The 15812-nt window shown below is 59.4% G+C and overlaps 1 protein-coding gene across 1 annotated transcript in view; it reads right to left on the reverse strand.

Moving 5' to 3' along the window:
* Nucleotides 1–14939, reverse strand: part of COL5A1 (collagen type V alpha 1 chain) — a 167692-nt gene extending 152753 nt beyond the window's left edge. Inside the window, 1 exon segment of the mRNA XM_036854371.1 lies at nt 14430–14939. Within this exon segment, the coding sequence (XP_036710266.1) occupies nt 14430–14547 (118 nt within the window). The 5' untranslated portion in view covers nt 14548–14939.
* Between the last annotated feature and the right edge of the window lie 873 nt (nt 14940–15812).

The raw sequence follows: 15812 nt of genomic DNA on the forward strand, positions 1-15812 counted from the left end.
AGCTGACAGTATTTAAAGAATTCCAAAACACGGCCGAAAGAGTTTCTGGACATTATTTATAGGGTAAGATGATTGATCCTGGAATGAAAGGGGCCTGAGGTGAAAGGGACTGGATAGATTAAAGACAAGAAGCAGGGTGACAGCTGGGGAAATAAGCAAGAAGACGGAGGAGTGGGTCTCCGCAGAGGAGGCAGCCCGGGGTCCCGCAGGAGCCACGTTCTAATCCCCGGCCTCTTCCTTGTTAGCTGACTCACCCGGACAAACCCTCACACGACTGACCTCACGGGTTTGTTGGGTGGAGTAAGAAATCGTGAGTGTAAGGCACCAGGACACAGCGCATCAGTGCTCACGGGGCAGGGGACACCAGGAGGACGGTGCTCACGCCTGCTTAGGTGCACATGACGTGCACGAGCGCGTGCACACACACACATCACACACACTCACACACACGCACCCTGTTGCCAACGGGTCATTTGCTTGGGGATCCCGTGAAAGATCTGGGGTGGCTCAGACTGCTCTGTGAAGCGTGGTGGGCAATGTCAGTGTGGGACAATCCCGCACAGCCCTGAGCCCACAGATTCCATCCTGTACACTCCCTGGGCTGTTCTTCCACAGTCGTCTGACTGAACTCCAGAGGGACCCTGGCAGATCTCCTGCTTCCTCTCTCCTCTGGCCTCTCCGGGGGCATCAAGCCCAGAATACCTGCCTCTGCCAGACAATGAGGGGCCCCCATCCTCCGCCTGGAATAGCCCAGGCCCCCTCATGTCCACCCACCCTGCTTTGCAGAGCCAGCTCAAAGCACGTCGGCCGACTCCCTCCAGGCTCACCAAGCACCTTCAGCTCCGTCCCACAGCTCCTGCAGACACGGTGGGACGTGACATATCCAGAGACCCTGTGTGTGTGGAGATCCAAACTGCGCCTCCTTAAACTCTCTACGAGGAAGACATCCCCAGCTCTATTTTGCACGTGAAGAAACAGAGACACGGAAGAGAGATGACGTTTCTGAGGTCACAGCTCAAGAGCGAGGCAGCCCCAGGCCCCCAGCCTCGCCCGGGTTTCCACGGCAGGTAGAGCTGGGCTGCAGTACCTCCCTCGGCCTCTAGGTGACCACGCCCACACCTGGTCTTGAAAAGTGAGGCTTGGATGTCAGGACAGTGAACTAGGGCCTTGCTTCCCCACTGCCTACCGTGACTTCTGCCCACTGACGTGACCTTCAACTAGAAATGCCTGGGACCACATGTGCAGGATGAGTGCTATTCCCTTGGTTTCAAGTAAGCTGCAACCCCCTAACTTTTCCCAGTAGAACCTGCCTGGCCCAGTCAGTGGGGTAGGTGGGCCACCCGAGGAGCAAAATTTCGGAGGGCTCTGACGATTCTCTAGGACACATGATCCATCCTAAGGGAAAACCAAGAGCTGAATCCTTGAGTCCAGTCCTCGGCAAGCCTGTTGACTCTCCTAAGATAAAGGGCGGGCTCAGAAAGCAGGCCTCTGGGCATTGCTTCTCTCAGGGTGTTTTACTTTTCTTTTCTGATATGCTGATGGTTTAAAGATGTGGATTCTGCCCTGATCCCAGCTTCCCTGACCCAGAAGAGGTGATGGCTTGGCTGCACCAGCTTCACTCTTGGAACATCTCGTGCGCTGCTCGGTCCCCACCTCGCCTTCAGAGGGGGAGCGGCTTGAAGCATGCGCTACCCTTATCTTACGCAACATTTGGCTGGTGGGCACCGAGCCCCACGTGTCTCTCTCATCTGTGTGAACTGATATTAAACAGGCAGGACCTCCCTGGCTATAATCCTCTCCTATCACTCTTTCCTCCCCACTAAAATGGAAAAAATGACTCATCCAGGGCAGCTCAGCCCTGTATACAAACACAGTTGAATGCTGGGCTCAAGATCTAATCCTGTAGATCTGATCCAAGAAGCATGAGGAGGACCCGGAGCAGCCCAGGACTCAGGGGGGCTTTGGAAAGCGGGTGCCGAATACAGCACTGCTTCCTCCTGACACCAGGCAGCGCCCACGCCCAGCCTGGGCCCCCGGAGACAGGGGGAAGGCAGCCACCAGGTTTCACCAACCTCCCCCTCTCTGCCGGGATGAAGACCCCAGAGAAAAAGATGGGGCTGAAACCCCACCTCACAGTGATGTCTGCTCTCGGAAGGCCCTGTTCCCAGGAGGCTGGACGAAACCCAATATCCACAACTCAAATGCTATTTTAAAGGCTCCAAATCTGCCACTTACTGGCTGTGGGGCTCCTGTGAGCCTCAGTGTTCTTGCCTGTAAAATGGGGATACCTCTTACCTAGGAAAGATGTCATCAGGACATCTTTCCTGATGACAGGAAACAACATGTGAAAGCACTTAGGATAAGAAAGGAATGGAGGGAGGGAGGGAGGGAAGGAGAAGGAGGGAGGGAGAAGGAGGGAGGGAGGGAGGGAGGGAGAAGGAGGGAGGGAGGGAGTAAGGGAGGGAGAGATCTGACTCGTCACCTTCCAAGAAAATCCTCAAGCAGACACTCCTCTCTCTTGTGTCATATGCTCTTTGAACATAATTCACATTTCAGTTGCTGGGTTAAGGAAAGGCCTCGAAGGGGCAGTGACCCCAGGGCCAGAGGGGACCAGCTGCCCCTCATCCTCCAGTCCCAGAGGCTGACCGTCCCTCAGTTGATCCCCACCGGCTCACAGAGTGGCGGGGGGCAGCTCTCTAAGGAGCGGACCCCCTCCCATGCCTCCCAGCCCTCGACAACAGCCCTCCCCTGGGTTCGTAAATCCTGCTTGCGGGCCAGGCAGCTGTTTGTAATCGGACAGGCCCTGGCCAGGAAGGGGAGGTGGGAGCCTGTCCACGCTGAGGGGCCCAAGGCGCTGCAGGGTGTGTGAGGGTGTGTGAGGACAGGCCGCCTCCTGGCAGCGATACCACAGCGGGGAAGGCGCGAAATGAAAGAAAAGAGTGAGCGTCTCCACTTGGGAGCAGCTTTTGTTTTAGTTCTGCGAGCAAGGAAGCCTGAAGAGGCTCATAAGCCCCAGGTTTGGTGACATAAAGGTTAAAACCATGGGCTCTGGAGGCCAGGCTCAGGCACACTCCGTCTGGGTGCCTTCTGCCTGCACGGGGTGAGCTCCCCGACGGAGGCGCCTGGCAAACAACGGTCATCAGGTCCACCCTGGACAGAAGGAACCCTGAGACTGGACACGTGAGTTCCCCTGCAGCCTCGGAATCTCAGAACAAGTCTTCGAGGCTCAGACACCGTCCCCTGATGGCAGAGCTCCGAGACCACCGGGTTCCCCCAGCCTCAGGACGCTGAGCACAGCCCACCAGTGGGTGACGAAGCCGGATGCTGGGGCCTGCTCCCCCTGCCGCCCTGCTTTCAGCAGTCTGTGACCCTGGAGACCCCCAAGTCCTCTAGGTCTGAGTTTATTCATCTGCAAAATGACCCCAAGGCCACAGGCCGGACCACTGACTCTGTGAGCCCTCCCGGTAAAATACCCAACTCCTTCCCGGGGCGCTGGGCCTGTGCACCGTCAGAGCCCCACACTCCTGGCAAAGGAAACGAGCCGGAAGTAGCTCCCACATTAAATGCAGTGGAAGGGACTTCCCTGGTGGCACAGTGGTTAGGAATCCGCCTGCCAATACAGAGGACACGGGTTCGAGCCCTGGTCCGGGAAGATCCCACATGCCGCGGAGCAACTAAGCCCGTGCGCCACAACTACTGAGCCTGTGTTCTAGAGTCTGCGAGCCACAACTACTGAGCCCACGTGCCACAACTACTGAAGCCCGCGCGCCTAGAGCCTGTGCTCCGCAACAAGAGAAGCCACCGCAATGAGAAGCCCGCACACGGCAACAAAGAGTAGCCCCCACTCGCCGCAACTGGAGAAAGCCCACACGCAATGAAGACCCAACGCAGCCAAAAATAAATAAATAAATAAATAAATAAATAAATAAATAAATTTATAAAAATAAATAAATAAACACAGTGGAAGGTTCCACAGAGCCCCCACCCCAAGTATTAACTGCAAACTGCACCCCCTGCCCCACCTGGACTCACTCCCCGCCCGGGGCCCTAACTGGGCCCTTTGCACTGACAGTTCAGCCTCCTCTGAGGCCCAGCTGTAGCCCCAAACTGGCAACTGGCAGCTTTATTCCTACTTTCAAGCACTTTATAGAAACTTTATACAATTACTGCCTCTGTGAGCTCCGCCAGTCATAATAACAATCCAAAGTAACCACAATGATATAGAATAATTAACAAAGGCAGTTACTGTTATCAGTATGATCTAGCATTTGCTGTCCTGCATTGAACACGGGATGCAGGACACCCCTGGAAGGGCCCTATGTCCACACGCAGGTCACCTCCTTTCAGGTGGTGCCAGTGCCTCTGGTTTGGAGATGAGCTAACTTGGATCAGAGAGGTTAAGTAAAGCGTTCGAGGTCACACAGCCGGGGGTCCTATTCTCCATGCGCTGATGCATCACTGCTTCCCAGCCTCATCTCCTGAACTTTCCTTTCGAAAGTCAGAGGAGTGGCTGACTGTCAGCTGGCCACAGAGGCTGGACCCACACAGGGAGAGGGAGGGCCAGGAGGCGGTTCAGACCTTCCCATCTGGTACACCCCACGTTTCCCAAGGTGCCCTCGACTGGTCACTGGCATCAGAACTCGAGCGGCAGGCCCCAGGCTCCACCCCAGACCCTTGGAGCCCGGATCTGTGAGGCGGGGCCCCACGGCTGCTGAAGCTCTGGTCTCACCCGGATCCCTTGCTGAAGCCCGTCAAAGCCCACCTCGCAAGAAACTGGACCTGCTCACCAGCCTCCTATGATCCCAGGCAACCCCAAGCCAGCGCCCCACGCCCGGAGGACTCCACCCGCTGCAAAATGCCAGCGAAGCTGCTGTCTGGGGCGCAGGCCTTCGGCTGGAACACTCCTGGGGGTTCCAAATGCTGACGTCGTGGCTTTGACACATGGCAACATAATGACAAGAGCCTTTAGTCCTCCCAGCAGGCCTCTGAGACAGGTATTAGTCTATGCCCACTTCACAGATGGGGTACTGAGGCTCCGAGAGGCTTTCCTAGGTGCCTCGGCATCTGTGCTGAGCTCAGGCACACGGGACAGGCAGGAAGCAAGGGGCCTGCCCTCTCGGCTCACCAGGGAGCTGAGAGCCTGGGGGTCGGCGGCGCCCACCCTCCCACTCAGGGTACTGGACCTGGCTGAGCTCCTTCTCTGTGTCCCTCGGGTGGGGGTGCCCACCGTCCCTCCCCCACTGAGACGGAAGTACTCGCTCTTGATGTGCGGTGAACACAGAGGAATAGTTGCGTGAGACCTGACGTCAGGGATCGGCTTCAGAGTAATTGGGTAGACGGGAGTGGGTGGCGGCTGGACCACGAGAGTGTCCCTGGGCTGATCCTCATCGAACCCACGAGGATCGTGGGGATCTGCTGTGCTGTGTTTGAAAGGTCCCCTAACAACAACAACGACAATAATAATAACAACATTCTCAGAGACAAGCCCGAGTAAACCTTTCCACTTGAGGCTCCGTACGGCGCTCTTACAGAACAAGAGTCTCTCCTTAGGAGAAGGGCAAGCTTGCCCCCAGGCAGGGAAGGAAAGCAAAGCATCACTGCTCCTTCCAGAAAGTGGGGCCACCGTGAAGAAAGCGGGAGGACACGGGGGTTGGGGAGCATCTGCCTCTTCCTCTCTTCCTTCCTGGCACGCCTCCCCTCGGAGGTGCCCCCCCCCATCATTTATGCTGACAGCTGCAGTTCACCTGTTTCAGGGGAGGGAGGAGGTCCTGAGAGAACACTGGCCGCCCTCCCATGCCCCCTCCTCTCAGTCGGCTCCAGCTCCTCCCCCGGAGATCCTGGCATCGCTGGGCAGAGCCGCCCCACCACCTTGCCCGGGTGTGAGCCCTGCATCCCCACCCCAGGCCCTCCCGAGTGCCAGCGCCATCACACTGAGGACCCCAGGATACTCCTCGGGATCCCAGAGTTAACTGACATTAGCCATTGCCCAAGCAGCGCTTTCTGAGCTAAACGGCCACGATTTAAACTATGAACCTAAATAACATTAGTAATAATTCCCTGGAAAAGAATTACATTTAGAGGCCCCGTTCCCTGCACTTCCATCCAAGAATGAGCTATTCGCCCTGCCTTCTCGATGTGAACATTTTCTGGTCTAAAAGGCATGGAAGGCGCAGCACCCCTCCCTCCCCCCTGCTCAAAACCAACCGGGACCCCCTCTCCCTAGAAGAGCAAGGTCTACACAGAACACTGACACCGGAGGCTGTCTACTCCACCCGCATCCCAGGAGAACACAGAACAGCCTCGAAGGAGGAAGCCAGAACTGCCCGTCAGCATTTCAGATTCTCCCCAAAGAAAAAAAGTGCAAAAGAAGAGAAGTAACAGTAAGGCGGGTCCCAGAGACTTCACCCCAGCGGACATGAGGACAATATCTCCCCAGGCAGAGCCCTTGCAAACTGAACCTGGGGGCCCAGGGCCAGAAATGGCCCATCTTTCCTTCTCGGCTGCACCCTCCCTTGTGCAGGGCTCTGGGCCCCGGCCAGCTCTCCCCTCACCTGCCACCCAACAGGGTCCCCTAATGGACCCCCGTGAGCCAGGGCCCCGGGTCCCACTGGCGCACAGCTGCTCACCATTCTCCCAAAGAAGACCTTGACATTTAGCAAGACAGGACTGTACCACACCCAGTTTTATGCATCAGAAATGAAGGAGGAATTGAGGCCGAGGTGCAGAGGCTACTCACAGTTGGTGGAGACCGTGGACCTCTTTCTGAAGCACAAGGACCCTGCCACCAAGGGACTGTCCCACGGCAAAGAAGAGCTGGAAGCTGCTGGAGCCCCCCTCACCTGGCACCTAATATCAGTTTATATGCCGGAAATGCCATACACCAAGGCGGGGGCGTGCTTTTCACTGGGATACAGAGGGCAACCATCACTCCTTTGTGCCAGCTGGGCCCACAGGGCCTCCCCTTGCACATCTGCAGGAAGAGGCCAACCGCACCTGGTCCAGGTGCACCCCAGAGCAGGCCACTCCACAGGTAACACCCCAGAGCACGGTTTGGTTAAATATGAACAGGAGTCAGAGGACAGACACACATGGGAAAGTGCCACTTGCCTCCACCAAGGGACTCCTCCCTTCACACTCATGGGGTGGGACCCCAAAAGCCGCAGGCCCTGGAAAAACGGGCTGGTCTCTGATTGGCCAGAGCCCCACTGGGGCTGGCAGGTACCTCCCCCTGATTGGCCAGTGGCCCACTGAGGCTGGCAGGTACCTCTGCCTGAGTGGCCAGAGCCCCACTGGGGCTGGCAGGTACCTCCCTCTGATTGGCCGGTGGCCCAGGGGCTGGCAGGTGCCTCCCTCTGATTGGCCAGAGCCCCACTGGGGGCTGGCAGGTACCTCCCTCTGATTGGCCAGAGCCCCACTGGGGGCTGGCAGGTACCTCCCTCTGATTGGCCAGAGTCCCACTGGGGCTGGCAGGTGCCTCCCTCTGATTGGCCGGTGGCCCAGGGGCTGGCAGGTACCTCCCTCTGATTGGCCAGAGCCCCACTGGGGGCTGGCAGGTACCTCCCTCTGATTGGCCAGAGCCCCACTGGGGGCTGGCAGGTACCTCCCTCTGATTGGCCAGAGTCCCACTGGGGCTGGCAGGTACCTCCCTCTGATTGGCCAGAGCCCCACTGGGGGCTGGCAGGTACCTCCCTCTGATTGGCCAGTGGCCTAGGGGCTGGTGGGTGCCTCCCCCTGATTGTCTGGTGGTACCACTCTACTAGCTGATGAATGTTTCACTACCTCCCACTTTGCACTTCACTGGATACAATCGCCTGTTCACAGGTCTGATTCCCTCACTGCACCGGAAGCTCCTACAGGGCTGGGATGCTCACCTACTGCTCACCTGTGCACCTGCTGCCTGGTGCCCGGCACAGGTCTGCCTCGCATTAGAGGTCTGCAAACGCTTCAAGCACAGCCACTGTCACTCCCGAGTTCTCCACAAAGGACCAGCCTCTCCTGCGTTTCCTCTGCACCCGCACAGGAAGGGATTCCACTAAAGCCTCACCCACCGCCCTCTAGGTTACCCTGCCAGCAGAGTGGAAGACAATGGCTCCCCACTGTCCATTCAGATTAAAATGCTCACTCTTTTTCATTGTTAGGTCACTATTTTTCCAATGCAAGAGTCAGAGTTTTTAGTTAAATCACTCCCGTCACATGCGCACATTTTGATGTCATTTTATAGCATTTATAAAAAAATAAATAAAGAGACCAATAAAATCCCTATTGCCAAGGTGCTGGCAGGAAAGAACAGGACAGAAGAGTGAATTTCCCCCAAAAGAACACAGGTCTAGGAGACAGGAAATAAAGGAATCCCTCATTTCATGCACAGAGACATCGCAGGAAACGGGCCCCTGGAGCTCTGTGTAATGAGACGTGGAGAAAAGTGGGTCAGACTGTGGTTCTGTTTCTTAGGTCTGAGTCACCAAAGAGTGGCGACATTTACTCCTACTGTGGGTTATGACACAGGTTGGGAACCTGCCAGAAAAACTACCGGGTGAGTCTAAGCTGATGGGTTGACGGCTCAGACAGCATGACATATATAACACGGAGCGACCCCCCCATCACCCCACCACAAATCCCCAGGCATCCAACGGAACATTCATTCATTCATTCTATGGACTTTGTCCCAGACGCCGGGGCCACGCGGGTGCACGAACAGCGTCTGAGTTAGCAAAAGCCCCGCCGCGCCCACCCCAGATGTCCTTCCAGATCACCAGCCATCACCCACAGTCATGTCTCAGGGGCAGAAGACCAGAGTCTTTGAGGTGGGACGTGGGCAGGTCCATTCCCATCCCTGGGGCCCCCATTCCTCCTCGTACAGTGGCGGTGGCCTGAGGAAGAAGGGGAGGGGCGTCCTGCACGTGACCCGCGCCACAAGTGCTCCAGGATGCACGCGCCTCCATGCGGGGGCTCGGACCGCGAAAGTAGCAGCAAGGGCTCCAATAAACCCACCGGGGGCTGTGTAACCCCTTTTCATGCTCACCCGTGAGGGGGCACCAGGGTGACTGTTCACAGGACAGAGGGGGTGACTCATACAGCCAGCCAGTGAGCAGAGCCAGGAACTCACCCCGGACCCCAGACCTGCTGCTGCCTGGGGGCCCAGGGAGGACGTAACAGTGACAACAGTGACAGGGGCTTGCTCTGTGCTTTGGACACGCTATGCACTGAACCCTCTCGAAAATCCTGCAGGAGTCACAGAAATCACCCCTTCCTGCAGATAGGGAAACTGAGGCAAAGTGCACTGCTGATGGGGGCGGGGCGGGATGTGGGCCCAGGTCGTCCAGCTCCAGGCCGCCGGCCCCGAGCCGTCACCCACACCGGGTCTCCACGCCGTGTCCTGTGGCAGGGGCAGCTCTGCCTAGGAGAAGGGCCAACGCAGGCTCCACCTTCAGGACCTCAATATCTCCACGAGCCAGGCCAGAAAGCTTAAAACTAACATTTGGCCAAGTGCTGACACCAGATGAGTCGATTACAGGGGAGAAATAAACAGAGGGAGAAGCAGAAGCTATAATATAACATCGCCCTCCTGTGAGCAAAAAAAGACTCAACAGATTATCAGACCCAGCTGGACTGAGCTTGTCCTGGGGCTGGACCCAACGCCTCGTGGCTGCCCAGTGCGCTCCGTGGCCACAGGTCATCTCCCCGTCTCCAATCCCGCAGGGGTGGGGCACGATAAGGAGAGAGATGCGGCCTTGCCGTGAGCACCTCAAACACACCAGGCCCTGCCTGGGCAGACCCTGAAAACACATGGACCTGTGCGTGGATGTGGGTGTGCACACTTGTGTACACGTGTACACCCACAAACACAGACGGACACGTCACACACACAGGCACACACAGGCACACGAATACTCACGTAACACGCACACACATGCTTGGACACATACACACAAACGCACACACACAGGTGTACAACCCTCCAATGGGCTTGTAAAGCATTTTCACATACGTTACCTAGGGTGACCTCTACTGCGACCCCACGAGGTATCGTGGGAAATGGACCCACCGAGCATATGGGGGTGCTGAGGAGAGCGAGGGGGCACCTGGGCTGAGTCACTTGTGGATGGCAGAGCCCTGGGGGGTCTCACCAGCCCCCAGAGCCTCCTTGGACGGACACGCCTCCCTCAGCTGGGCTCCCGCTGGAATACTTGCATTTAAAGAGGATTGTGGCAACCCTGCGCTTTTTCCTTTTGCAGAAACACCACCCAAAACAGTAGCCATAATAAGGCCCTCCGGTCATCAGGGGCTTCCTGTGCCTCGACATGCCACACGCGGTCTCTGTAGATCGCCTCAGTCTCCATAACCACCCTCAAAGCAAGAAAGCCATTTCCCCCCGTTTTCCGGAGGGGAAAGCTGAGGCACGGTGGCTGGCCTCCGCCCAGCCAACCCCTTAGAGGCAGAGGAACCGTCCACGCTGCCCTGGGTTCAACAATCTGACTGCCAAGGACTGTCCCCCCACGCCCCTGCCTCCCCAAACAGGGGACCCAAAGTGCGCAGGACCTGCCCAGGCCAGGGCAGGCGGCATCCCTCAGATCATCTCTTAACCCAGAGAGGGTTAAGGAAGGCCCCAGCCTCCCTCCTGTCCCCTCAGAGGCCCCCTCTATCTCACAGCGGCCACTTCTGCTGGCACAGCACTCCCAGGGCAGGCGGTGCTGGAGGCGCCCTGCCAACCAAGTTAATGAGGGGCTTTCCAGCCAAGGGAAGCAGCTCCAGGAGAACAGTGAAGCGGCGGGGTGGGATGTCCTGCGGGGAAGAAGGCACGGAGGAGACAAAAGCCAGAGGTGGAGGAGGGCACCTGCAAAGGAGGCCCTTTGGAACAAAAGGAAGGGGAAGAAGAAAGGAAAGGTCAAGTTTAGCATCACCTCCTCCAGGAAGCCACCCCAGATCTCCCCAAGGGGGCCAGTCCTCCAGACAGTTTTCAACGACGCTCGGCAGGATAATGAACGGTACAACGAACAGTGTCCACATGCGTACCTCGCACCAGCCTGTGGGCCCTGGAGCCAGGAGCTCTGTCACCTCAGCCTTCCCACAAGCAGGCGCAGCGCAGGCAAAGCCTCCAGGGGTCATTGGGTCACGCCAGTGAGTGAAGGGCCTGGTGAAAGGGGAGTGGAGACTGCAGGCCCCGGGTGCCCCTTGATGGCATTTGGATAAAAAGCGGGGATATAGGGAGCAGGAAGGAACCGAAACAGTCTGCTGGGGCCAAATGGAACCCCTTCCTGGTCCCAGGGCCGTGTCTGTGCTGAGCCCCAGGCTGACAGCAGCTCCAGGCACCGGGCCTCCGCCGGGGAGAAGCTCACCCAGCGCCCAGGCACAGAAACCAGACAGACCCAGAGTGTGCAGTCCCAGCCCCCTATTCCCTGGGTCTCTCAGAGTGCCAGCCACCCCTCACCTTGCAGGCCGGGATGAGGGTCCAAGGAGATGATGTGGGCACAGGGCTAAGAGCAGACCAGGCAAGTGTCAGCAAATTCATTCCAATCGGTACCACGGGTGCGGGTGTCCCAGGGGCCAGGGACCCCACCCTGCTTCTCACTGCAAATCCAGGGCTCCACTGTGGGCACAGCAACGGGGCCTCGGGGTGCGCGTGACTCATCCTCGACCCTCGGGGGCTCAGAGCGAGACCGCGCTCACTGTCACTGTTATTAAGTGAGGGGCAGGGGGCAATGGGTGTCTGTTCCCCTCACCCCCCTGCTCCACCCAACAATGTCTGTGACCCAGGGAAGAGGCAGGGGTGGGAGACGGGACCGGACAGCAAGAGGGCAGGGGCAGGGCAAGCGGGCATCAGCTGTGCTCGGCTAAGGGCGTGGCTGTGTGAGAGTCCAGAGATATCTGAAGGGTGGGGTAACGCGGGGCAGGCTCTGGCCAGCACCCCAGGAACAGCCATGCAGCGACATCACGGAACAAGGGAACTTTGTGCTTCCGCACAAGGAAGAAACTCCTGCCCGTGGCCACTGCCGGGTGGTCACAGCGCTGGGCAGCGACCCGAGCTCCAAGCCCTGCAGCCACTAAAATCTGGACCAGAGGAGACAGAGGCTTCGGGGAATCAGCTTGGCTTCTGAACTCCTCCCACTGACTGCTCTTTTATGGGGAGGAGGGGGAAGGGGAGGAGAAGATGGAAAAGGCTGTCTTTTCAGCCAACTTGATTGAGTCAGAGGAAATTTAACCATTTGATGTCTGTCAAGTCCCACAAAATTTGGACAACTCTTCCCACCAAATTATTGCCAACAGTGATCACGTGACTGGCGTCAACCAATGATGTGCCGAGGAGATGACCTCAATTTCCAAATATTGGGGTCATGTTTCATTTCACTTACTCTCCTTTGCCCGTTACAATGTTAAACGGCCCCAAATGCAATCTGACTTTTCATTCCTTCACACGCTTGGCCAAGAAGAAGGTAGGAAAAAGAGCCATGTTCAGAGGGAACTCAAAAAACATCTGGTGGATCTCAAAATGGAGAGGAGAAGAGCTGCCTGAGAATGGCTTCTCCTGCCCCCCCCCCCCGCATGTCAGGGGACAGCCGTTCCCGCTGGCCACGCACTGAGAATGACTTCCAAAAGGGTCCCACCCTCGTGGCGGTGAGGGGAGGTCTGTGAAACCCACCCAGAGAGATGGCTTCTTCACAGGCTCTCAGCGTCTTTTCGACCAGAGCAACACGTCCAGCTCCACAGCCACGGTCCAGGCATCCGCTTCACACCCAGTTAGGAAGGGAAACCGGAGACGGGCGGGGGGCAGAGGTGGGGAGTGGGATAAACAGCCGACCCCAAACCCAGGCGAACGCATGCTCTGCGTGCTCCCCAGCCAGCGCCCAGCCCCGGCTTTTTGGGGGTGGCGACTCCCCTGAAGGATTCCCACCTGCCTTCCTGGGGGAAAGCCCGGCAGAGGAGCCGGGACAGGGCTATGGCCCTGGGCCTACAGGGGCCCCATGACCACATCCCCAGCCTGCTCCGTGCCACTTTTCTGGAGGTCACTACTGTCCCGCACCTCCAGTGACCCCGGGAGAAACACAAAGCCAGTTAGCCTGGGATCCAGGGCACGTAGGTGGTAGCCCAGGGCTAAGACCCCAGGTCCCCAAAGCCAGGCCAGGCTCCCCTCCGCTCCCCCAGCCCCTGACTGGCTGGACACCCTGACTCCTGCTCACCCCCTTTGGCCCACCAAGCACTCACTGTACGAGGAAAAAGAGACAGAATGTCTTAACTGGCAAGTGGAACACAGAAGTGATTCTTCCCACATGTCTTCAAATGACACAGCGGAGGAGAGAAGAGCGAAGGCAGGAAAGCGGTGTCTTCTCACAGGGGACCCTTGGCTGGTCCAGCTGTCCACTAAGCCACTGTCGCACCCCTCTGCCCGCACTTTCCTTGACCCTGCACTAGCGGCTCTGAGCCTCGTCTCCGCATCTGTTAATGGGGCCCCAGAGGACTTTCGGGGCCTCGGGCTCCGACGACTGAGGCTTGTGAAGACCCATCCCACAGGTAACCACAAAAGGTGATGCTTAGAAAACCCACTGTCCCGTCAGGAAGCTGTGTGGGAGAGAGCTGGAGCTGCAAACATCCAAGCAGGCACGCTGTCAGTGCTGGCCTGGTGGACGCCATCCACTGGAGACAGCTCCTTCTAAGGGCAGACCTCTGGCAGAAGGAATCCCACATCTGTGTGTCATCTGAACCCCTCACAGCCAAGACTCCGAGAGCATCTCCCGCCTTTGCTCCAAGAATCCCGTCTCTGGGCGGCTAACCCAAGAAAAACTGCCTTCCAGGAGGTCGAGAGGTGGGATTAGAGCAGGGCTGCTCCACCCCCCCCCCCCGGGGCTCCCCAGTACCACTCACTGAGTACTTAGATGGTGGGGACCACAGGAAGCTCTGTTCCCTGGGAAAGGGAGAGTCAGCCGGGTCTGGAGGCAAAGGAAGAGAGTGCTTGGAGAAGTCCTGGGCTGGGGACTCAGCTGCTGGGATTCTCCCCAGTGGCCCCCCATCCCAGGAGGCCCGGCCGGAACTGGCCCGCTGTGACTCTAGGGGGCGACCCTTCCCGGGTTTCAGGAAAGGAAGTTCTGCAGCGAGGCTGTATGGGCCAGAGCTGCGCGCTTGCGATGTGGGACAGAGAACGCAAAGTTTCGGGACAAAAGTTTGTCTGCCTGATGGACAAGCCCTCTGGCTGATCCAACACAGAGCCCTTCCTCGGCTCCCCGACAGCCCCACCCGCCGGCCCGTTTGGCGTGGGGAGTATTGTGCCGGCGCGTTTCCCTCTCCGGGGCCCCCAACGAATGGCATTCGGAGTCCCGGCCCGTGCATTCCACAGCCCAGGGGGGGAAGGTCGTGCACGCGCGGAAGAGGCCGGGCGCCCGGGGATGACAGCCGCCCCGGCCCCCGGCCCCCCGCGCCCGAGCGCCCCGCGCCCTTACCTGCGCGGCTCGGAGGCGGCGCCCACAGCAGCAGCAGCAGCAGCAGCAACGGCGGGGACAGCAGCGGGGCGCCCGGGAGGAGCGGGCTGCGCGCTTTCCAGCGGGTGTGGACGTCCATGCCGGCGGGGCGCGGGCGCGGGTTGGGCGCGCGGGGACGCACGGGGCGCGGGGCACAACTCAGCGGGGCCGGCACGGCTTTAGGAAGTCATGGGAGCAGCCGCCGGCCCGTTCTCTTTGTGGCGGTGGCTCTCGGGAGGGTCGGCTGGCGCGCTCGCCCACGGGCGGGAGGGCTCGACCTTGGCCCGCGGGGCGGCCGGGACCCCGCTCGGCTCGCTCGCCCTGGCCTCCCCCGCCTCCTCCGACTCCTTCTGGCCTCCTCCTCGCCGCCGCCGCCGCCGCCCCGCGACTCGCTCCCCGTGGGCGCTGCGCTCGAGTGAGGTCCTGCGCCGGCCGCGGGGACGAACGAGGAGTGCGGACCTCGCCTCGGGCGCCGAGCACTTTTCCCCCTTCCCCTCCCTCCCTCTCTCCGGGAAGGCACCCGCGGAGGCCGTGGCTCCCCCGCGCCCGCAGCAAATCAGAGGCGGCGCTGGGCTCGGCCGGGCCGGCCCCCGCCTCCCACTGGGCGCAGCGGGCGAGGGGGTGGGGCCAGCGGGCGAGCGGCGGCGAGGAAGGGGCTGGCCCGGCGCGGGCGGGGACTCGGCGAGGGCCCGGCGTCTCCCCCCCCACCACCGCTCTGCCGGCGAGCGCGGGCGGACGGGGCCCGGCGGCCCACGCTGGATCCCGCTTTCCCCGCCCCAGGTGCCCGCACCTGGCCGAGCCCCAGAACCAGCGTGGAGGGGCCCCGAGTTCGATCATTTGGGGTTGAAAAAGGACGTTGCAGCTTCACCCCGCCTAACTTTTTCGTTTACTTGGAGTTCAGAGCTCCTCTTCTGGGTGGAGACTGAACTTCCAATCCAGCCAGATCGGGGCGCCCAAGACTGTGGCAGACATGTCCACCCCGAGAGAGACGACCCGCCCTCCACCTTCCCCCACTGCAGATTGGGCATCCGTGCCCAGGCTGGAGTCTAGGCTCCCAAGAGGTCTCCGAGGGAGCTCGGATGCCACACATCGTGGATATTAATCAGGCGAAGTTGGCCAGCACCCCCTCCCCACTCACTCCCTCCTACTGCGTGGAGACCCCTCTGCCACAAAAAGGAAAGTAAAGAAGACACCCCTTTGGGAGGTGACAGCAGGCAGAGGGGTGAGGGGTTGGGGCGCTGCTGCCCTGGTACTGCCACTGGGCACTGCCTCGCTCCCTCCGCTTCTTTAAGCCTTGGTGAGGTCTCCCTGGAGCAGGAGGCGGCGTGCCAGCCTCCGGTGGTCGGAAGCAGCCCCTTCCACCTG

This window comes from Balaenoptera musculus, chromosome 6 (assembly GCF_009873245.2).
Source record: "Balaenoptera musculus isolate JJ_BM4_2016_0621 chromosome 6, mBalMus1.pri.v3, whole genome shotgun sequence".
NCBI lineage: Eukaryota > Metazoa > Chordata > Mammalia > Artiodactyla > Balaenopteridae > Balaenoptera > Balaenoptera musculus.